Below are 23555 nucleotides of genomic sequence, written 5' to 3'. Positions count from 1 at the left end.
GTACCTTTTCCAACTAACACATTTTATTAAAACTCATAAGCTTTTTTGAGCCTTTCCTTGCCAGATAGCTTAAGTTGGTTCAGCATCAGCTCCCTTCTATATCCTTTGCAATTTAATATTTATTTAATACTCATATTTCATATATAATTACAAGCATAATACCATCTTTTTTCCCAAACTGGAAAAATAGTCTTGTGCAAAGCATGAGGCATTTAATCGATGTTTGTATTCCTGAAGTAGATTTATATCAATAAAAGCATCCTCTGAAATATCTAAAAATTATGTGCATTGTTTTCTTGGATGCTTCCGGGTGCCATCTGAAGGTCTGTTATCTAAGACTCAGACAAGGACTTATGCCATCACCATCTCTCTGCTTGTGGTCCTGGTTCTCATTTCATTGATACCATGTCATCAGTGAAAGGCCAAAATATAGACTACTTTCAAACTGAATTTGCTTGACAATGTTAAAAGAAAAGTTTCCCATTTGTTTCACTACTGTATACACATATTTCATATTTATTGGGCTGGTGACACAGGGAGCTGTAGCCCCAAATATTACTTTTGAAGGCTATGTGCAGTGCTCTACCCAAAGAGATTCTTCACCAAAAGACACATATTTGATTGGATGACCTTTTTTTAAAATTTGCAAAGCAGTAGTATGCTACCTTGCAAATTAATATGAAGATAGGAAGACAAGGAAGGGAAGTTTATCTCAAACACAGTAATCCATTTTAATTTAGCCTCAAAAAAATGGTCCCATTTAAACTAAAGAAAACAGGATTAGGAATAATGATTTCTTGGATGATCAATGTAACAACTAATTCTTCTTCTAACTTTTCACTGGTTTCAGCTTTTATTATTAACTATGTCCATTCTTTTTGTTTTGAAATAGCTTTTTGAAGGCAACAGTGAAAAGGAAATTCCGGTCCTTAATGAATTTCCAGTATCCCTAGTTGCACGTTACATTCGGATAAACCCTCAGTCCTGGTATGAGGAAGGAAACATATGCATGAGACTTGAGATCCTAGGCTGCCCTCTTCCAGGTAAAGGCATGCTTAAGACCAAACTTGGCATAAAGTATTAAAAAACATATAAAAAAGAAAGCTCTGGGTTTATTAAGAACCATGGTGGTGCACTGGTTAGAATGCAGTATTTTAGGCTAATTATGCCAACTGCCAGCAGTTCAATTCTGACCGGCTCAAATTGACTCAGCCTTCATCCTTCCAAGGTGGGTAAAATGAGGGCTCAGTTTGTTGCGGGCTGTTAGATCTGGGCAACGAGAGAACAGACTGCGGACACGAAGTGACTTAACAGCTCTTTATTAGTAGTAATAGTGATCCAGCTTGCTCTGTGGTCGGAGGGTTCCCCTTTTATAGTACTCGGGTACGCCTCTTGACCAATCAGAGTAATACCTGTTTCCCGCTGTAGCAGCGGACCAGAGAGGAGACTTCCTCCGATATATGTTAATATCTAACACCCCTCCCCTCCTAGACGGAACATTGCGGTTAGTAACATAGTCCTTTAGATACGTTGGTGTTTGTCTTGCTCGGGAGGAGCGTCGCAGTTCGGGTTGGTTAGAAGTGGTTGCAGGATCGGGTGCTTTTCCTGCTTCCCGTTCGGGAGGTTTTGTGCCTTCGTTGCTAGGGCGTTCCGGAGTCTGCTCGGTTGCGTTGTCTGGGGTTTGCTCTGCTTCGTGCTCGATCTCTTGTTCCGACCTGGGTTCGCAGGTGTCGTAGTTCTCTATGCTGGGGCTCTCGAGTGGCTGACTTTCCGTTGGCTGGAAACTCTCGTCTTCGGTTCGAATGTCTGAATGTGCTAGGCGACCCCGAAGTTGATCGATGTGCCTTTTCCAGTTCCACCCATCTTCCAGCTCCAGCAGATACGATCGTGGACCCGTGATGCCAATGACCTTCGCCGGCATCCACAATGTCCCCCCTGCATAGTTGTGGGCGTATACTGAATTCCCTATGCTAAAAGACCGAATTTTGCTTGTGGAGTCTGGGGGAGCTGTGGCAGAGTAATTTGGGTGAAGACGGTCCAGGTGAGACCGTAGACGGCGGCCCATGAGTAGTTCAGCGGGGCTCCTACCTGTCGTTGCGCTTGGGGTAATATGCTGAATTAAGAGGTAATGGTCAATGCGTGTTTGCCAATCACCTGGACCCATCCTAGCGAGGGCCTCTTTTGCGAATCGCACCATTCTCTCCGCCTGTCCGTTTGATGCCGGATGGAATGGCGCGACGAGGGCATGCCGAATTCCCTGACCTGCTAAAAACGTTTCGAAATGCATGGCCGTGAATTGGGGCCCGTTATCGGAGACTAGGAGGTCAGGCAGGCCATGAGTGGCGAAAAGTCGCCGTAGAACCTTAATGACTGCCTCTGCCGTGGTTGAAGTCATTAGGACTACCTCTAGCCATTTGGAATATGCATCCACAACTATAAGGAAAGTCTGACCTTGAACTGGCCCTGCGAAGTCGATGTGTATTCTCGACCAGGGTGCTTTCGGCTTTTCCCATTCCGTGGCGGGTGCTTCCGGGGGTGCTGGTCTCGATTCTTGGCATGGATCGCAAGTGGCCACCCACTCCTCTATCTCTTTGTCCATGTTTGGCCACCAAACGTAACTTCTCGCCAAAGCCTTCATTCTAACGATCCCCGGATGCCCGACATGTAATGCATCTAACACATTTTTTCGTAAAGCATAAGGAATAACAACTCGATCCCCCCACAATAAACAACCTTGTAACACTGAGAGTTCGTCCCGTTCTGACCAAAACACTTTGAATTCTGGGCCCACGTTTCCCTTCGGCCACCCCCTCCAAACCCAAGTTTGAACTTGTTTTATTAAACTGTCTTTAGAGGAGAACCTTGCAACGTCGCAGGAAGAAACCGGTCCTGAGTCCAAACAGTCAATGAGCAACACCGGTACTTCGGGAGTGGGGTCTGGCAACAGGTCCGGTAGTGGGCAACGGCTGAGTGCGTCTGCGTGTCCTAGAGTGGAGCCCGGTCGATGAATTAACTTGTAGGAGTACGCAGCCAGGAAAACAGTCCACCTGGTCATGCGTGGAGAAAGGGAGACCGGGGTGGGGCGGTTTCCCACCAAAAGTCCCAACAGCGGTTTGTGATCAGTAATTAGTTCAAAATCGCGGCCGTAGAGGTATTCATGGAAACGTTTTACTCCAGCTACCGCAGCTAACGCTTCCCTGTCCATCTGGCTGTAGTTCCTCTCGGCCGATGAAAGAGTTCTAGAGTAGAACGCGATGGGTGCTTCTTTTCCGTCTGGCATCCTGTGGCTAAGGACTGCGCCGACTCCAAAGGGTGATGCGTCACAGGTCAATACTAGCGGTAGTGTCTGGCTGTATTGGACTAACAGCGAGTCAGTGGTGAGCAGGCGCTTTACCCCGGCAAAAGCTGCTGCTTCGGATCGTCCCCATCTCCATGGTGCGTTTCGCTGGAGTAGTCGATGTAGCGGCTCAGCAACGGTCGCCTTCTGTCTCAGAAAAACGCTGTAGAAGTTAAGTAGTCCGAGGAAGGCCTGCAGCTCGGTCTGGTTACGTGGTGTGGGGGCGTCCTGGATCGCCTTAATTTTCTTTGAAGTGGGGTATATTTCCTGACCATCGATTCTATATCCCAGGAATTCTACGCTGGGCACGTTAATTTGGCATTTTTCCTTTTTAAGGCGGAGACCCTTCTCTCTGATTCTGGCCAAAACAGTTCTGACTCTTTTATTTAATTGCTCCTTGTTTGCAGCGGACACCAAGATGTCGTCGAAATAGGGGACGACTCCCGGTATCCCTTGCAAAAGCCGTTCCATGACGCTCTGGAACAAACCTGGAGCAACGCTCACACCGAATTGCAGCCGGTTGCATTTGAATGCCCCTCTATGCATCACTATAGTTTGGGCCTCCGCTGTGGCGCTATCTACGGGCAGCTGCTGGTAAGCTTGTGCCATGTCTAATTTAGCACCAACGAGTGCAATAAGTGCTGTACTACAGGCACAGGATACGCACTTTGTTGTAGCGCGACATTAATTGTGCATTTATAGTCCGCACAGATGTGGACTGATCCGTCTGGTTTGACTGGGGTCACAATGGGGGTTTCCCAACGCGCGTGATCCACCGGCTCAAGGACTCCTTGCTCTACTAATTCATCTATTTCCTTGTCTATTTTTGGGCGGAGTGCAAAAGGCACTCGTCTCGGCTTAAGTCGGATTGGCGCCACTTTGGGGTCTAAATTAAATGATATTGGTTTGCCCACATACTTACCAAGACCGGGGCTGAACACATCCTCGAACTCCTTAAAAATCTGTTCAGCGCTGCTGTTTTCTACGGCGTTGATTCCGGTGACTTCTAACCCCAGGGCTTCAAACCAATCAAGCCCCAGAAGGTTCTGTAATGGCGCGCTGGCGATGGTCACGGGCAGCTGGGCTACGATGTCCTTGAAACAGATTTGGAATATGCCTTGGCCCACGATGGGGACTTGGTTCCCCTGGTAGTCTCGTAGCAGGACGTCTGGAACGCGTAGTTGGCTCTTTCTGAGGCTAGGGATAGCCTGTTTCATGGATGCCCATGAAATGATCGTCAGGGTCGATCCTGTGTCAACTTCTAGCTCGCAAGGTGAGCCCTCCAAGAGGACTGTGACTCTCAGCCTTTTTGGCCGCTTGGGGCGGACCTGACTTATTGTGGTGAGATACGTTCGCAACTCCTCTCTCTGGGTCAACTCTATCTCAGTATCTGTATCCTGAAAATACTCTCGTTGAGCGTCTTGATAGAACGCTCTTTCAGCTCTTTGTGAGTAATCTCTCTGGGGATACGCTCGCTCAGCTCCTTGTGTGTAATCTCTCTGGGGATATGCTCGCTCAGCTCTTTGGGAGTTTTCTCTCTGGGTAAACACTTGTGGATTTCTCTCTGGGCGCCCTTTTTGGTTTCGCCAAGCCCCTGGGTTGGGCTTCTGTTGGCGGTACATGGGTGGCTGCCGTGAGGCAGGGACTTCGCTCCGGCACACTCGTGCGATGTGCCCAAGTTTGTTGCAGTGCGAACAAACAACGTTCCTGAACCTACAAGTAGACCTGGGGTGATTCCCTCCGCAGCTTGCGCAGGGCGGCAAACGGAATCCGGGTCTCCCCCCAGGCCTCACGTGACTGCTCCGCATCAGGTGACTGTCCTCGAACTCGGGATCCTCGTAGTCGGGGCTTGTGTCCTCGTAGTGAACTTTGGTGTGTCTTGGCGCTGGCTGGCCAGTGTTGAACCCGCGTTGAATTGTCTCCGCTGATCTGTCTGCTGCTTCTGAAGCTCTTGCCTCCTCGAGTACAATCTGTAGGCTTAAATTGGTTTTGGCTAACAGCCGCTTTTGTAGGGAAATGTCTCTCAGCCCGCTAACGAGTCGATCCATAATCTGCTCATCCAGGGCTCTGAATCCACAATGTGTGGCTGCTTTTCGTAGTGCTGCAACGTACTGGTTGATAGACTCTCCCGCCTTCTGGTTCCTCGTGTTGAACGCTTGGCGGCAAACATGGCGGGAAGGTTTTGGCGCGTAATGAGTCTGTAGAGCCTGTTGCAACGCCGCCCATGATACTGCCTGTATTGGAGTAGGCGCGGTGAGGTCTCTGGCCGTGTTGAATACTTCTTTTCCGCAGTAGCCGAGGAAAATGTTTTTCTTCTGGGCGTCGGTGATTCCCGTGTATTCATTCGCTTCGAGAAAACACTCGAAACGAATCATGAAGGCTTCCCATTCGTCATTCTCTGGGTTGAATGGAGCGGGGGGAGCATGCATCGCCATCTTCTCTCGTTTGAATTTGCCACGCTGCGGTGGCTTGAGATGGCTGCCGGAATTTCTGCCGAATTCCTGGGCTGGATCAAATCCGGAGATTCTGGAGGTAGCGTTCTTCGTCCTATCTGTCTCTCGATCCCATCCTCGTCGCCAATGTTAGATCTGGGCAACGAGAGAACAGACTGCGGACACGAAGTGACTTAACAGCTCTTTATTAGTAGTAATAGTGATCCAGCTTGCTCTGTGGTCGGAGGGTTCCCCTTTTATAGTACTCGGGTACGCCTCTTGACCAATCAGAGTAATACCTGTTTCCCGCTGTAGCAGCGGACCAGAGAGGAGACTTCCTCCGATATATGTTAATATCTAACACCGGCAATATGCTCTGTAAACTGCTTAGAGAAGGCTGCAAAGCACTATGAAGCAGTATGAAAGTGCTATTGCTATTATTCCAGCGAGTGAAGTTGCTGAATCTATTTGACCCAGAGAACATAATAAGGATGTTGAGAACTTCTTAGATATGATCTCACGAAATGATAGATACAGTATAACAGAGCAAAGTAGGGATTTTTCTCTTTTCCATTTTGCCCAGCTAGCCAAGACATTCATCTTTTATTGTGCCATTTGTCTTTTTGGAATTGGACACAGATCCAAAAAAGCACTGGTTAGCAGCTGCCCAGTACTCTGAATTTTGGAAAAAATTGATCTACGTGCTGAATCATTTAAAAAAAGGGAAGGTAGAAATTATTTCATAAGTTATAAGGGGATTTTTTTTCTGCGATAACGTTATTAGAGTTAATAATACATGAAGAAACTAAAGAAAGTACCTACATACTTGTTGTTCAGATTATTTCTTGGCTTTTTAAAATTCTACAAATAGATACAGAATAAGACAAGGATTTGCAGTAGCCTGGAAAGGATATTGATTGATTGATTGATTGATTGATTTAAATATATATGCCACCCAGGTCTCTGTTAAAGCAACTCTGGGAAAAAAAACTCTATTTATTCCACAACAGTGTCCACAAAAATTATTGTCCTGATTGTAAGGATCTATGCAGATAGTCACCGACTTACAACAGTTCGCTTAGTGACTGTTGGCAGTTACAACAGCACTGAAAAAAGTGACTGATGACCATGTTTTCATACTTATGACCATTCACAGCATCCCCATGGTCATGCAATTTATATTTGGATGCTTGGTAACTGGTTCATATTTATGATGGTTGCAGTGTCCCTGGTTCCTGTGATCACTTTTTTTACCACATTCTGACAAGCAAAGTCAATGGCGAAGCCAGATTAACAACCATGTCCTCACTTAGCAACATAAATTTTGGGTTCAGTCGAGATCGTAAGTCGAGGATTACCTGGATCTGCATTTCATTGGTTTTCAGTATTTTCTCAACTTATTTTTCTTGACGTTGGAAAGAACCTAAGTAAATGATTAGTTCTGTAGGTTTGTAGATTTCAATTTCTAACCCCAGTCCTTGATCTATAGTGAAAATTACTATTGTAATTTAATGCCATTCACTTTCTGAAACAACTTTATATGTAAGCATTATGCAAGCTGCCCAATTAGATTTCTCATTTTGAAATGATCCTCTATGGATTTAATACCATGTATAGCAGGTGATATATCTGTATCAGAGCCGTTGTGTCACATTGGTTAGAATGCAGTATTGCAGATTAATTGTGCTGATTGCCAACTGCCAACAGTTTGGCAATTCGAGTCTCGTCAGTTCAAGGTTTACTCATCCTTCCATCCTTCCGAGGCTGGTAAAACAAGGATCCAGCTTGTTGGGGGTTAACTCTGTAAACCGCTTCCACAGGGCTGTAAAGCACTCTAAAGCAGTATATAAATCTAAGCGCTATTCCTATCAACTACTATGTTATCTCTAGTTTATATTGGCATTGAAAAGATATAAAAATATTGAATGAGAATAAAAATCAGAGACTGTAAAGTGGACTAGTCATATAAAGTTGCATCTCTATGCCATTGCCAATTATGTAAAAGATCTAACTGATGATTAAATAATAACATATCCCTAGAAGAAACTAAGTCTATTTTTGTACTTCACAGATCACTGAAAATTTTGTTCATTTTATTTCTGAATACATGGCATATAAACATCCTTGTACTGGATAAATGTATCTAATATTAGCTTCTGATATATTTTCCTAAGCTAAATGTTAATGCAAATAAAATACATAGATAAGCACATATAAACAACATGATGTGGATTATAACAAAGATTCTGGTGGTTTCAATATAGGTACGAATTTTACATCTGAAGAACAATGTTATTCATTCTAAAACAAAAATAAAATAAAATAAAATATGGGATAGGATGTTGAATTGTCACTTGCAGTCTGAGTAGGGATTTTTAATTACCATTTTGACTATTCTAATCAGCTCACTATTACAGCAAGATCTATGTTATTATCATTCAATAACTGTTGTGTATATGATCATGGTCAAAAATATTATTCTTTCTTTCTGAAAAATATTTATCTTTTTTAATTACAGACCCAAACAATTATTATCACAGAAGAAATGAAATGACTACCACAGACAACTTAGATTTCAAGCATCATAATTACAAAGAAATGAGGCAGGTAGGATGCAAAGGAGAAAAGAAAATGTGTATAAAGTTCCTTAAGCAGGAAATAAAGTGGCATTGGGAATAGCTACCCTGAAGAAATGTGAGGGGGGAAAAGACAATGCAGAGAGTTTAAATCATACTAATGGGCTATTCGGTTATATAGCCTTAGGTTATAACCATTAAGCTCCATTTTAAAATAATTGGATGCGCTTACTGATCGGTTGATTTAAAGCCTGCTTTAGAAAACCGTCAAAAATTTAGTTGCCTGTAATCCACTGGGAACATAATTTAGTCAAGTATTTCTCAAAATAATTCTCCCACCTACTTTATTGCAAATTTTTCAATTTCAAAACAGACTTTTTTTCTAGCTCTTTCTCAATAAGGAACTTCAAAAAAAACACTGACATGGGAGAATGACACTTTAACTTTTATTTAATTTCTAGACCGCCCCTCTCCCAGAAGGGACTCGGGGTGGTGTACAGTCATATTAAAAACAGTGAATATACATAATATAAATATAAAATAAATATAGGGCTGGAGGAGGTAGCAATAGTTTACTGTACAATAGTTAAAGTTAGATTAAAATTTTAAAAATTTAAAAATACATTAGAAACACCCCTAAAAACTATCCCAGGGTAAAAATATTTGCCAGGAGGTATGAATGGAATTATCAATGGGCCAGGCCAGCTAGTTGGAACAGGTGAGTCTTAAGTTTTTGTCGGAAGGAGCGGAGGTCAGTAGTAGTTCTAATATCGGGGGGGAGGTCATTCCAGAGGGTTGGGCCCATCACAGAGAAGGCTCTACTCCTAGGCGCCGCCCATTGGCATTGCTTGGTGGACGGCACCCGGAGGAGTCCCTCCCTGTGAGAGCGAATTGGTCGCAGGGATGTATGCGGTAGGATGCGATCCCGCAGGTAACTAGGTATGTGGTAGGATGCGATCCCGCAGGTAACTAGGTCCTGTGCCATGGAGCGCTTTGAAGATGGTAATCAACACCTTGAAACGCACCCGAAAAACCACAGGCAGCCAGTGCAGCTCGCGCAGGAGAGGTGTTATGTGGGAGTACCTAGTACTCCCCATGATAGCCCGCGCGGCCGCATTCTGAACTAGCTGTAGTCTTCGGGTGCATCTCAAGGGGAGCCCCATGTAGAGAGAATTGCAGTAGTCCAGACGAGACGTCACCAGCGCATGAGTGACTGTGCGTAAGGCGTCCCGGTCCAATAGGGGGCGCAATTGGCGCACCAGGCGAACCTGGTGGAACGCCCCCCTTGCCACGGCTGCCACATGGTCATCCATCGACAGCCGGGCATCTAGGAGGACGCCCAAATTGCGCGCCCGTTCCACAGGGGGCAGTTGCTCGCCCCCTATGGCCAGTGATGGAGTCCACTGGTTGAACCGAGGTGCCGGTAACCACAGCCAGTCTGTCTTGGAGGGGTTGAGCCTGAGTCTGTTGTCCTCCATCCAGACCCGGACGGCTTCCAAACACCGGGACATCATTTCGACAGCCTCGTTGGGGTGGTTTGGGGTGGAAATGTACAGCTGAGTGTCATCAGCGTACAGATGGTATCCAACCCCAAAACCACGGATGATCTCACCCAGTGGCTTCACATATGTGTTGAACAGAAGGGGCGAGAGGACCGACCCCTGCGGCACCCCACAAGTGAGCGACCTCAGGGTCGACCTCTGCTCCCCTGCCAACACACATTGCATCTGGTCGGAGAGGTAGGAGCTGAACCACCGTAAAACGGTGCCCCTTACTCCCATCCCCTCCAGCCGGCGCAATAGAATACCATGGTCGATGGTATCAAAAGCCGCTGATAGATCTAATAGGACCAGGATAGAGGAACAACCCCTATCTCTGGCCCTCCAGAGATCATCAACCAACGCGACCAAGGCCGTCTCCGTGCTGTGACCGGGTCAGAAACCGGACTGGCGCAGGTCTAGATAATCGGTTTCTTCCAGATGCCGTGGGAATTGCTGTGCCACCACATTCTCTACAACCTTCGCTAGAAAGGGAAGGTTGGAGACAGGACGATAATTAGCTAGTTCCGTCGGGTCCAGGGAAGGCTTCTTGAGTAAGGGCCTCACCACCGCCTCTTTCAAGGCGCCCGGTAAGGACCCCTCACCCAATGAAGCGTTCACTAGACCCAGGAGCCAGCCTCGTGTCACTTCCCAGGATGCCAGTACCAACCAGGAGGGGCACGGGTCCAATAAACATGTAGTGGCTCGCATCTGCCCACGTAACCTGTCCAAATCCTCGGGGGCAACAGAGTCAAACTCCTCCCAGAATGGTCTCTCAAGACTCGCTGTTGATGACTCCTCCGGTCCACTGAAGGGGGCCCATCCACTCCGGATCTGAGCGATTTTGTCCTGCAGATATTCCCCAAACTCCTCTGCTCTGCCCTGTAAAGGGGCTTCCCGCGGCCTCTGTGATAAGAGGGAGCGGGTCACCCGAAACAGGGCAGCAGGGCGGTTATCGGCGGACGCAATAAGAGCGGCACAATGTCTACGTTTGGCCGCTCTTAATGCCACAAGGTAGGTCCGTGAATAGGCTCTTACCTGTGTTCGATCAGATTCGGAGCGCGAGGACCTCCACCTGTTCTCTAGGCGTCTCCTGTGGGTAAACCAAGGAGCCAGGGTGGTTTGTTGCCGCAGGAGAGGCCGCAAAGGCGCAACCCGGTCCAAGGCCCCAGCAGCCGCCCTATTCCAGGCGGCCACTAGGTCCTCCGTCCGAGAGTGGGTCAGAGCTACAGGAAGTGGCCCAAGCTCCGTCTGGAATCTATCCAGTTCCATCAGGCACCTGGGGCGGAACCATCTTGGACAGTCTGGTTCCGCCTCCCCGCGGTGGGGGGTAGCGCCAGGGAAGTCGAGCCGGAGAGATGAGTGATCTGACCATGACAGGGGGGTAACAACCAAATCCCCTATTCCCAGATCACTCGTCCACTGCCCAGATACAAAAACAAGGTCCAGCGTGTGACCGCCCTCGTGTGTGGGGCCCTGAATTAATTGGGTCAGGTCCATGGCTGTCATGGAAGCCATGAACTCCCGAGCCACTTCGGATGCTTCCCCCGTCGACGGCAGGTTGAAGTCCCCCATAACCATAAGTTTGGGGGTCTCAACTGACGTTTCTGAGATCAGCTCGAGGAGCTCGGGCAGGGCTGCTGATGCATAGCGAGGAGCCAAGTATACAATCAGCAAGCCCCACTGCCTCCCTGGGCCCCATTTCACACCAAGGGACTCACACCCGGATATCTGTGGCACAGTGAACTCTCTCGGCTCCAGACCCTCCTGTATAACCACCGCCACCCCACCACCCTTACCCAGGGCCCGTGGCTGATGGAATGCACGGAAACCCAGTGGGCACATTTCCACAAGGGGTAAACCACCCTCGTGGCCCAACCAGGTCTCCGTTATCCCTGCAAGGTCCAGCTCCCGCTCCGAGATCAACTCATTGATGAGGGGGGCCTTGTTGACAACGGACCTTGCATTGCAAAGCATCAGCCTCAGGCCCTGGCTCTGTAGGTCCTGGCCACCTAGGCTGCGGGGGTTGGTACAAGCGACCGGGCGTGTCCAACAGCCACGGTCTCCCAACCGACTACGAGATCTTCTTCTATCCTCGCACCCACCCCTCCCCATGACCGTTGTAATAAAGCAACCCTCTATTGGAGTGTCATTCTCCCTCCCCCCCTACTCTGCTCACTTCCCTCCTGACCTCACCTGTTCGCCTGGCACTGGTCCCCCTCCTGGTCTGATTAACCCACCCACCCACCCTGGAGCCCCCTAAAAAAGATAAAAAACATTTCGTTAAAAACCCCCTAAGTTTGCGCTTCCTCCACCTCTCTGGGTTAACAAACCCATCATCAAGGTGGGCCCCTGAGAGGGCAAAGGGCCATGCCTGCGAGAGGGGGGACTCCCACAGTAGGAGCAAGTCTGACCTCGAATACATGGTGATAAAAGCTGTGACAAGGTCAGGGTGCTGTTGATGTTAAAAGTCAATAAGCCAGGATTCCGAGTGGGAGGAAAGCAATGTCCACGGTCACATCTAGGTGGAGAAATATTATGCTGGTCAGGTGGACGGTTGGTAGATGGATAATAGATGGAGGCCAGGGTGCGGTCCATTGTGGGCGGTAAAGGGCAGATTGTCTGTGGTGAATAGTTGATGCAGTGTAAAAAATGGCGAGGGTGAGAGGGGGAGAGATAGTAGGGGTAATCTGGCAGGTGCATGCCAAAAGTCATCTGGGAGCAGTTATAAGTAGCAGGAAGTCTGCAGGATGTCAGAGGTCAGACGGGCAGATGATAGCAGGTGGTCAGCGAGGGGCACCTGGGCACAAGCCATGGCAGGCAGCTGGCAAGAGGCCGATGGATCCTCTGCCTGCCAGGTAAGGGGCCTCCTGTCTGTCTCCAGGGCTAGCCCTGCACTGCCCCTGGTGCCACAGGTCTTCCCCCTTCTGCCAGGCTCCAGCACAGACTTCCAGCAACTAGTCCCGGCCTCAGCCTGCCTCCCCGTGCTTCAGCAAACCTCAGCCGCTGCTCCTGGCCCGGGCGCCGTTCTGGCCGACTTACGGCCCTCTCGGAGGCCTTCCATCGGCCTCCGGCGTCTCGGGCCTCCCTCCGCCCCCGCTCTGCCCTCCGACGGCTCTCACCAGTCTGTTCGGCGTCCCGAGCCACCTCTGCTGCCGCAGGGGGGCTTTTAGTGATGGTGTCTCGCTTAGTGTCTTGCTTAGTGGCGGCACATACTGTGTTGCCCTTAAGGTGGTTCAGGGTTACTATGACATCAGGTTTTCCTTATGCTTATACTTAGTAAAAATTAAGAAAAGCCTTTTTCATGAAGCAATTGTTCATATAATGGAATACAGAGTTGGAAAAGACTTTAGAATTCTTCTAGTCTAACCTCTGCTCTGGTAGGAAACCCTATACCATTTTAGATAAATCATTGGCCACTCTCTTCTTAAAAACTTCCAGTGTTCGAAAATTCACAATTTCTGGAGGCAAATCATTCCACTGATTAATTGTTCTGTCAGGAAATTTTTTCTTAGTTTTAGGTTGCTTCTCTCCTTGATTGGTTTCCATCCATGGCTTCTTGTCCTGCGCTCAGGTGCTTTGAAGAATATCTTGACTCCTTCTTTGTGGCAACCCCTGAGATATTGGAACACTTACCATATCACCCCAACTCCTTCTTTTCATTAAAGTACATATACCCAATTCCCACAACCATTCTTTATATGTTTTAGCCTTCTGTCCCTTAATCATCTTGGTTGCTCTTCTTTGCACTCTTTCTAAAATCTCAACATCTTTTTTTTTTTTTACAATGCGGTGACCAAATCTGGATGCAGTGTAGTTTACCAAGGAATTGTAAAATGGTATGAAGACATCATAGATTTCTTTCCCTGGAATAATCCTGAGAAACTCTTGTGATTGTGCAACACCAATTACAGGTAGTCCTCAAGTTACAACAGCAATTGGTACTGGAATTTCCATTGTTAAGTGAGAATGTGCAAGGAGTGCCAGTCAGAAGGGGATTTCAAAGACTGGTCACAACCTCCACTGAATGTCGTCGTAACTTCAACAGTTGCGGAATAAATAGCTGTAAGTTGAGAACTGTGTGTAGTCAAATGAAAGATCTTAGAGGCCCAGTCAGAATCAAAGCCACCATGAAGTGTCCTGGGTACTTCTGTATTGTGGTACATGTTACCTGTGGCAGGGTCTATGGTCTGATCTTAAAGTCATATGTATCTATTAAAAATCATTCTGGCTTTTGTTGTCTTTCTTATAGGTGCTCTGTATCCAGAATGCTGGAGAAATCTGAAAATAAAAATTAGAGTGAAATTGTATTAAGATGTAGGCAGTTTGGATGAAATTTGAATTAAATGTAGTCATTTACCAGCCTTCATACTTTTCTGTAACTCAAAAAGTATTAAAATAGGTTTAGAAATGTGCATTTTGAGGTAAAAGAAGTTTTGGAACTAGTTCAAATATATAGTAAAATATCAGATACTTCTTTTATAGATTTATATGTGTCACTCTGTGTGTGTCTATGTGTGCCGATATATTTTAGAAAACTGAGAGCAGTTTGGTCTAGTGGTTGAGACATCAGCTGGAAACCAAGAGATTGAGTTCTAGTTCCTCCTTAGGCATGAACACCAGGTGGGTGACTTTGGACCAGCCACACTTCCTTAGTGCACAATGCCAGGATTCAACATTTGACCAATTCTTGTCTCAACCAATGGATCAACACTTGGTTTATATAAAGAAGAAAGAAAGCAAGAAAGCAAGAAAAAAGGAAGGAAGGAAGGAAGGAAAGAAAGAAAGAAAGAAAGAAAGAAAGAAAGAAAGAAAAGAAAAGAAAAGAAAAGAAAAGAAAAGAAAAGACTTGGAAGGCTCCTGTTGATTCAGACTCTAAGTGGTGATTGGCCCTATAATTTTCTACAATGATGAGGCATTATTTTAAATTTTGGAAACTTTGGAAAATATTTCTTCTTGAAAATGGGAATCTTTTTCATCATTTTTTAATGTTGTGCTAAAAATGTAGTCCTGCAGTTCTCTAGACTAAAAGCAAGCAACCATGAAAGAAAGAAAGAAAGAAAGAAAGAAAGAAAGAAAGAAAGAAAGAAAGAAAGAAAGAAGCAGACCCTGAAATTGCAGGAAAATTCTAGGAAGGGAAAATGTTAGCAATTTAATATGGATATAGCTTGGGAACGACATAAAGAGGACAGGTAAAAACATAATATATTCTTCAGATTTCTCTCTTGTAATTAACATATCTGAGCATTTATCAGAGTGGTTTTGTCTATAAATTAAATACATTGATGTGGTTCTGATTACTAGCCAGTTGTGGCTAGTAAAGAGGAAGATTTAATTCCCTTCATTCTTTTACAGCGTATGGAATTTAAAAACAGAAAAACAAAGAACTAAATTCCCTGTCCAATCAGCGCAACCAAAAACCAATCATACTGCTAAATCTAAGATAAAACAGTGGCTGGAAGTGTGGCTTCTCTGATTTTAATATTTTGGCAATTTTGGAAGACTGTTGCTTCCTGATCTCCAACCTGGGGAGGAGATCTAAATTGGATTTCTTTCTCCAAGCCTGGATGACAGCTATTCTAAATACCTAGGTTTTTGTCCTAGATATTTATAATATCTATAACACTATAATATTGTTATCTAAATTAATGAGTGATATATAGTATGTTTGAGCAGAAATGTGCAGCAGAGTAGGGTCTACTCTACAGGAAATAAAAGTATTTGATGGGATTCTGTGAGGGGCTAAAAAGGAGGAGAAGGAGTGAATTCATTTGAATGTAGCCCTGGGCAACTATAGCAATTTTTCTAAGGTACAGTGGAAAATGTTGGATTTGTCAGCTAAGGAGGGCATTTGTACTCATGATGACTCATCGGGGGTTCTAGGAAATAAGAAATTTCTACAGCCTGAGCAAGTTGAAAAAAAGCCCTAAAGAAGAGGATTTTAGAAAGGCGCTTTCTTTACGGTCCTATGGATTTGATTCTACTAGATAAATGAATAGTGGACTTCATGCAGAGTGTACAGATAGCATTAGAGGCCACAGAAAGCAATTCCATACAAAGATTCACATCGATGTAAGTCCTTTTCAATTTATGTCTAGATCCACCAAATATAATTATATTCTTTGCTTTAGTGCATTGAGTAATATCACTCTTAATTAATATCACTAGCAGTGTAGGTGTAGAATGTGCTAAAGATTTTTTCCTATCTTGTTCTTCAAATATGTTTAGAAATGAAGTATCTTCACCGTATTTATCCTGGATGAGTCATCCTTCTTCCTTTTTACTGAACAATTGTGTACTGAGTCACACACTGTTCAGAAGAGATTTCATGGCCTATATTTCCAGCAGACAGATTAGATGAGTAGGAACTCAATTGGCATAATTAGTGTCAAGAACAATAACTTTAAAAGCATTTTAAAGCCTAAGGTTGGTCAGGTAGAAAAAAATACATATATTTGTGGGAAAGTGAAACATTAAAGCAAGGAGAAAATGATTTCATCAGCTCTTATATAACAAATAAAAAAGTTGTGATTAAACAGTGGTTACAACTGGCCAGTGGAGAGCTAATATCCTTAGCTTATGGATTATCTGCTTCTTTAAGAGTTTCCAGAGTGTTCTTGTAATATAGTAGTTCATTTTCATTATCCCAAAGGTATTTTTCCCAGAGGCAACTGGACTTTCTGGTTTTTCTTTGAAGGTGTTTCACTTCTCATCCAAGAAGCTTCTTCAGCTCTGACAGTGAGAAATGGAAGAATTTATATTCCTTGCAGACAGCTGGTCATTTGCATCCTTTTAGAGGGTTATTGGAGCACTTGGAAGTTTTATCTGTGTTCTCAAGGTCACCTGAGTAGTGCTGGTCCCTGAAGACACAGATAAACCTCCAAGTGCTTCAAGGACCCTCTAAAAGGATGTAAATGACCAGCTGTCTGCAAGTAATATAAATCCCTTCATTCCCTACTGTCCTGGCAGAGCTGAAGAAGCTTCTTGGATGAGAAGCGAAACGTCTTCCAAAGAAAAAACAAGGAAGTCCAGTTGCCTCCTGAAAAAAAAGCAACTTTGGGACCACCACGACCTGGATGACTGAGAATCTCCATAGACATTCATTTTCATTGATAGTGATGGTTTTCTGCATAATCCAAATACTTCCTTTAAACATTTCAAGCAAATACCATGTTTCCTTGAAAATAAGACCTCCCCAGATAATAAGCCTAATCGGGCTTTTGAGCGCATGTGCTAAAGTAAGCCCTCCCTGAAAATATTGCAACCCAGCAGCAGCCATGAGGTGACCATGCTCGCCGCCTCCTGCACCTCAAAAATGATAAGACCTCCCCCAAAATAAGGCCAATCACTTATTTTAGGCATCAAAAGAAAATAAGACCCTGTCTTATTTTCAGGGAAACATGGTAATGGTTTAATAATCAAATAATTGTGTGTATTTGAAATGGCCCAAATGTTTGCTTTCAAGGCAAAAAAAGAGAGGATAAAGGTAATTCAAAGGTACTAAATTATGTCCTTTAAGTCTAATGTTCAGCCTTCTTAAAATTGTAATTCCTGCCTTCTGCTGATATGGTTTCTTTTGCCAGTACCATTCCCATCATTTCAATACTGTATTCTTTGCTTGCCTGTACAAGATGCCAAAGTTTAATTTAAATGCTTTTCTTTCTTCAAGACACATGGTTATAAGGAAGATGCTGTTCAAAAGACATAATTTAGCCCAGCACTCTCTGTACAGAAACAAAGAAAGATAGGGTGGAGAGAGGCCAGCAAGAAGCAGGTGAAAAGATCTGGTGTCCTAGTAGAGTTAATGCATCACAAAGATGATTCCACCATTATTAGAGGGAACATAAAGAAGCTACTTGCTATAAAACATTTTATTTTTAATATCATTTTAATAGGCATTTCTATGTCATGTCTCAGCAGACATTTCAAAAGTAGCCAGGAATGTCATTGGCAGTAATGAAAGTCAATTGAATTTTTTAAAAAATCAATCAGCTGCATGGATGACCCCTAGTCAATCAAATCACTAATTGCTTCCACTCTCTGTGGGGAAAGACTTCCAGTCCCTGAAACACTGACAGCACACAAATATGTATACACTCCTGCAGATTATTACATCTGGATATTTGTAAATGCTGGTAATAAAGGTGCACCTGTCTCAATCCTAGCATTCTTCTATTGGCAGACAAATGTATAGCTGAGATTCCTTGCAAGCCCATCATGGAGCGCCCAAAGTTTAGGAATAATTATGTACTCTGTGTTATCTCTCTCTCCCCCCTCTCTATCACACATACATACACACATACACACACTCTCTATCTCTATCGTTGCTATCTGTACCATCTCCATCTCTACTTCTATCTCTATCTCTACTTCTATCTCTAGTATCTCTATTGCTATCACCTCTCACTGTATCTGTTTCTCTTTTTTTCTCTCTCTCTCTCCATCCATCCATCCATCCATCAATCTATTGATTGATTGATCTATATGTAATTGAATGTTTTAGTCTAGAGACACAGGGCTGTGCTTTTTGGCCCTGTTCATATTATCTTATGTCTTGTTGACTGGTTCATGCTGTCCGAATATTATGGTAAGTTCAGAAGAAAGGATCTAGGTATATATATAACTAATAACCATATGACCTAAGGGTCTCTCTCCCCAGATAGTTGTTTAATTTCAGTATGTGAGGGATACACAGAAGGGAAAATGGCACCAACTCAGAAATTCAAATAGTAGTAGCCTTGACTGCTCTTGAGAAGGCCAGATCCTGAAGATGAAACTCATATACTTTGGCCTCCTAATGAGAAGCAAGGAGTCACTGGAGAAGAGCCAAAGCTGGGAAATATTGAGGACAAAAGAAGAAGGGGACGGCAGAGAATGAGGTGTCTGGATGGAGTCACTGAAGCAGTTTGCGTGAGCTTAAATGGACTCCAGGGGATGGTAGAAGACAGGAAGGCCTGGAGGAACATTGCCCATGGGGTTGCTATGGGTTGGACACGACTTTGTGACTAACAACAAAGTAGTCTTTATTATGATCACTGACCAGAATTGTGATAGTTAACACAACAAGTTAAGAAAACAATGTATTTTTCAAAGGAAATAAAAAATAATAGTATAACTAGGTCACTGAGGGCATTAGGGCATGCCTAGTTTTACAAAGGATAACAAAATTTAACCATTGCTAAGTAAATAAAATGGTACTGATTTGATGAAAGTAACAATAGAAAACAAATCTGATTTGACTGGCTACTTTGCCAAACAAGGAATTATAAAGCCTGCCTTTATGTCCTTATAGAAAACACAATTTAACAGGACATGAGCTATGGATTCAGTGGGTATTTTTCTGCCAGGCACAATCTTAGCTCATAAGTGTTTTTTTTTTAAAAAAAAATATATTATATTTGCCTTCAAGAACAGCTATTGAAAAGTTCTTGGGATTATTTCGTTTATATATATGGCTGGTATAAAAAGATAGGGGCTTGACTTCTCAGGGACACATTTTTGGATCTAATTGGGTTTCCCACACTCTAGCATGTTCTTTGAATACAGTAAATGCTTAATGGCTTCAGCTTCAGGGGAGGGGGGCAACTATAACCAGTGGTCCCATTTCTACTTTTGCCAGACCTCTTTCGTAAGTTTGCCTTTGAGTTAGCAACAACTCCTGTCAATTGCCTAGACATGTCTCTGCAGTTTTCTTGGCAAAAATTTAGAAATGTTTTGCCAAAGCCTTCTTCTTAGGACTGAGAGAGAAGCAGTAGTCCAAAATCACCTAGATGACCTTGTGCCTAAAGTGAGACTAGAACTCCTGGTCTAATCTGTAGCCTGGCACCTTAACAACTACAACAAACTAGCTCTCCCTTTCCTAAGTACGACATTAGATAGTCATATACATAGTTACAGGAGTACCTGAAATATAGAGAGATTAAGATACTATCAATCAATCAATCAATCAATCAATCAATCAATCAATCAGAATAGAGCTTGAAGGGACCTTGGAGGTTTTCTAGTCTAACCCCCTGCTCAAACCCCCTGCTCAAAGAGATCCCCTCACATTCCTCGTCTTCCTGGATGGGCTCCAGATCAGTGAAGCCTCCTCCTTCTTTTTAACCAGGCGATCGTTCCTAAGACATAAAAAAGAACCTTAATTGCAGGCTCAACAAAAGAAGCTGGAAAGAGATACTGAAGCCAGGAAGCTGAAACCTGGGACTGGAGAACAACCTTTTCTGTCCTCTTACCAGCCCATCCGGGAAGACGAGGAATATGAGGGGGATCCCTCCTGACATGATCTGTTTTTGACAAACTCATGTTAGCTTTTGGCTATTACTTTGTTTACTTCTAGGTTTTTGCTAATTCGTTGCTTGATTATCTTTTCCAGAATCTTTCCTGGTATTGAGGTCAGGCTGATAGGTCTGTAGTTTCCTGGATCTATTTTTTTCCCTTTTTTGAAGATGGGAACCACATCAGCCCTTTCCAGTCCTCTGCCAGTTCCCTGGTGCTCCAGGATCTCTGAAAGATATAGTTCAGTGGTTCTGACATCTTGTCCGCCAGTTCCTTCAGAACCCTGGAGTATAATCCATCTGGTCCTGGTCATTTGAACTCATCTAGGGTAGACAGGTGCTCACTTACCATTTTCTTCCCTGTTTCAACTTGTGTTCCTAATCTGATTTTTGTTGTGCTGTTTTTGGTAGGTTGGACTGTTTTTTCGCTTTGTGTAAAGATAGATGCAAAAAAATGGGTTAAATAGTTCTGCTTTCTCCCTGTTGCTTTTCACCTTCTTGCCACTTTCTCCCAGCAATGGACCAATTGTCTCCTTGACTTTTTTCCTTTTTTTTAACATGTTGGAAGAAGCTTTTTTTTTTTGTTATTTTTTACTTTTTTGGCAAGCCTTTCTTCATTGTGAGCCTTAGCTTTCCTTACATCATGTTTACAGGCTCAGGCTATTTGCTGATATTCTGCCTTAGTTACGTCCCCCTCTTTCCACTTTTTATATTTATCCTTTTTGTCTTTCCTTTTTTTCAGAGAGTTCTTTATGCAGCCAGGCTGGTTTCTTTTGGGAGCTGTTATTTTTCTTCTTCATTGGTATTGTGCTAGACTGGGCTTTTATAATCCCGTTTTTCAAAAGTTCTCTAATCTCCATTGTGTTTGGTAGAACTATGCAAAACCGACACTCAGAGTCCAGACTTGGACTCAAGATTGCTTTGCAAAATTTTCGTCCAGCTAATCTGTGAAAGCATGTAGCCTTAGTCTTGGGAATGGAGAAGAAATAACCCATTAAGGAAGGACTGTCAGTAATTATTTCTCAATCTTGCGAGATAGAAAATTGTGTGCGAGAAAAAAACACTTGCATTATTTAAAATGAAGAGAGAAATTCTAATGGACTTTCAAGTGTAATGTCAATCAATCAAAGTGTACAAGTCAAGAAACGGATGCAGCCAAGATTCCAAAAATTCTCTTTATGGTTGCATGGTAGAATAAAAAGATGATTGACTTATCTACCATTTTAACTGATCATATCAATTGCCATAAGACACATATACTAGCATACAACTGTTGGAAGTGAATGTCAGTATGTAATCTCTGTTGAGTGTGTAATCTTGTCTGGCAACTATGTAATTTTTGCTGACATCCACTAATAGATGGTTGAAATTCTGAAATGAGATAAACATTTATCTGTTTTTCATTTTCTTCCAGCGATGTGTTTGATCTTTTCTGCCTGTTGGTTCTGCCACTGCACACTCAGAATGAACCTCTCTCTCTTATTTTGCATCAATATCCTTTCTTCCTTGAACAAACAAATTTTCATTTTTTTCCTATCTCCACTCCATCTTCCCTCCTTAAAAAAACAGGGTTTGGCAGCACTTGATAAATATTTCAGTTAGCGATAAACTATATTTGGAGAATCCTTAGCCATCTAGGTGTTACTACCTTACAAAGTTCTGGAGGTATTATTAAATGCATGGTAATTTTGGAAAACATGAGATTTAAGCTTGTATCTTCCTCTTCATTCTGGAAGGTTTGGTCCCTGTATTTTCTGGACATTCAGATTGATCTTTGAAAGTCCATTTGGATCTTACTTTCTTGTTTATGCATTGATCTGAAGAGGCTTGACATTAATTGTGAAAACTGAAGGATATTTTTTTAGATACAACTGAAAGCTTCAGCTGTTCTTCATCTGTTAAAATTTATAATATCCCCTTTTCTTCCTTGGTCACTTAGTGGGGTTCCCACAATCTATGCTGCTCTTTTTCTTGGCAAAATTTAATACATTCCCTAGCAACACCTTTTGACTCTGTAGTATTTTGCTAAGAGATTGAGCCCTTCTTCCCTCTCCCTTTTTTTAAAAAAAACCTCCTTTCTTTATGAGTCCATAATCTCTTAATTTGGGGTAGAGTCAGAGCTATTGGATGGAGCTGAGAGTTTACTGGCCAGATGCCCTTCCTGACACCATGCAGAGTTCACAGCAGATATGCTCTGGCAGCATATGTGCCAAAATTTAGAAAAACAAACCTTATTTTTTTTTAAAAAAATCCATTTGCAGCTTTAAATATTTACATGTAAAATACCTGTATTTTTGGCATGACAATATCATACAGAATTTTTCAAATCATAGATTGCAACTATGTATTTATTAACTATATTTATTTATCAAATTTATGTAGCCATCTATCCCCTGAGAAGTGACTCTGGACAAGGTACAGTAGTCAATAGAAAAACCTATATAAGTCTCTGAACAACCAGAAGGTCTCCTATTATTATACTTCTGCTAAAAAAAGAGATTCCCATTACATAAAATACGTAATTGCTGAGCTGTACAGTGAACTCGGATATAGAGATAATAAAACTTAAATAGTAACACAGACTGAACAATAAAGATTATGTTCTCTGTTACAGTATCTGCCTCTGGAATAGCACTAGAAATCTATGTGGCTCCAGTCTTGATAGTATTAGTCTCTCAGAGTCAGGAGTAGAGACATTACTGACCCCTTGACAAGTATATTTTGTGAAGCATTTGGCATTTGTATCCAGACAAGGTGGGATTCACTTACCATCCCTACCAGTATCCAAATTGTGAGTGCATGGGCGCTCTCTTTGCTAGCATGCGCTGTGTCTGCGTAAAAGGTCGTGGATTTCATCAGGGCAGGTGAGTGGAGGCTCCCGTAGCTGCCACTACCGGTTCACCCAAACTGGAGAGAACCTGCTGAATACCACCTCTGATTCAGACATATATCCTCTTCCTCTTCCTGTTTTGTTTTGTTATTCTATTTTATTATCTATCACTAGTGTCTGGTAAAAAATATTTCTTTTTTTTCCCAACTAGCAAAAGAGAAATTTGGTGGGAATAGTCTTTCTGAACATGGGATCTAAAACCCTTTAATTCAACTCTAATTAATTCAACTCTGAGATGCTTTCTATTCATAAGGGGACAGGTCATCCCTTCATTGCCAATTCACTTGTAAATAATAATTTATGAAACTTGTCTGCCTCCTAACTCTCAATGGCTCTGGCTAGCTCAGGTGAATCAAATAAAGAAATGACAATAAAACCAATAAAAGATAAAAAATAAAATAAAAAGCCAGCTATCTCTCACTCAGAGTAAAAAGACTAAAACCTGATTTTTGATTAATAGTTCATTTGAGTAGCCAAGGATTTGCAGTTGGGCAGGGATATCAAAATC

At 43.4% G+C, this 23555-nt stretch overlaps 1 protein-coding gene across 1 annotated transcript in view; it reads left to right on the top strand.

Moving 5' to 3' along the window:
- The window catches only part of CPXM2 (carboxypeptidase X, M14 family member 2), a 126280-nt gene that overhangs the window by 66595 nt on the left and 36130 nt on the right, over positions 1-23555 (top strand). The window contains exons 6-7 of the mRNA XM_081955729.1: positions 893-1043; positions 8288-8376. Coding sequence (XP_081811855.1) covers positions 893-1043; positions 8288-8376 — 240 coding nt within the window. The remainder of the gene's footprint in view (positions 1-892; positions 1044-8287; positions 8377-23555) is intronic.

This window comes from Natrix helvetica (genome assembly GCF_964273705.1).
Source record: "Natrix helvetica genome assembly, chromosome: 5".
In the NCBI taxonomy this organism is placed as follows: Eukaryota; Metazoa; Chordata; class Lepidosauria; order Squamata; family Natricidae; genus Natrix; species Natrix helvetica.
This window is presented reverse-complemented; position numbering and strand designations above follow the sequence as displayed.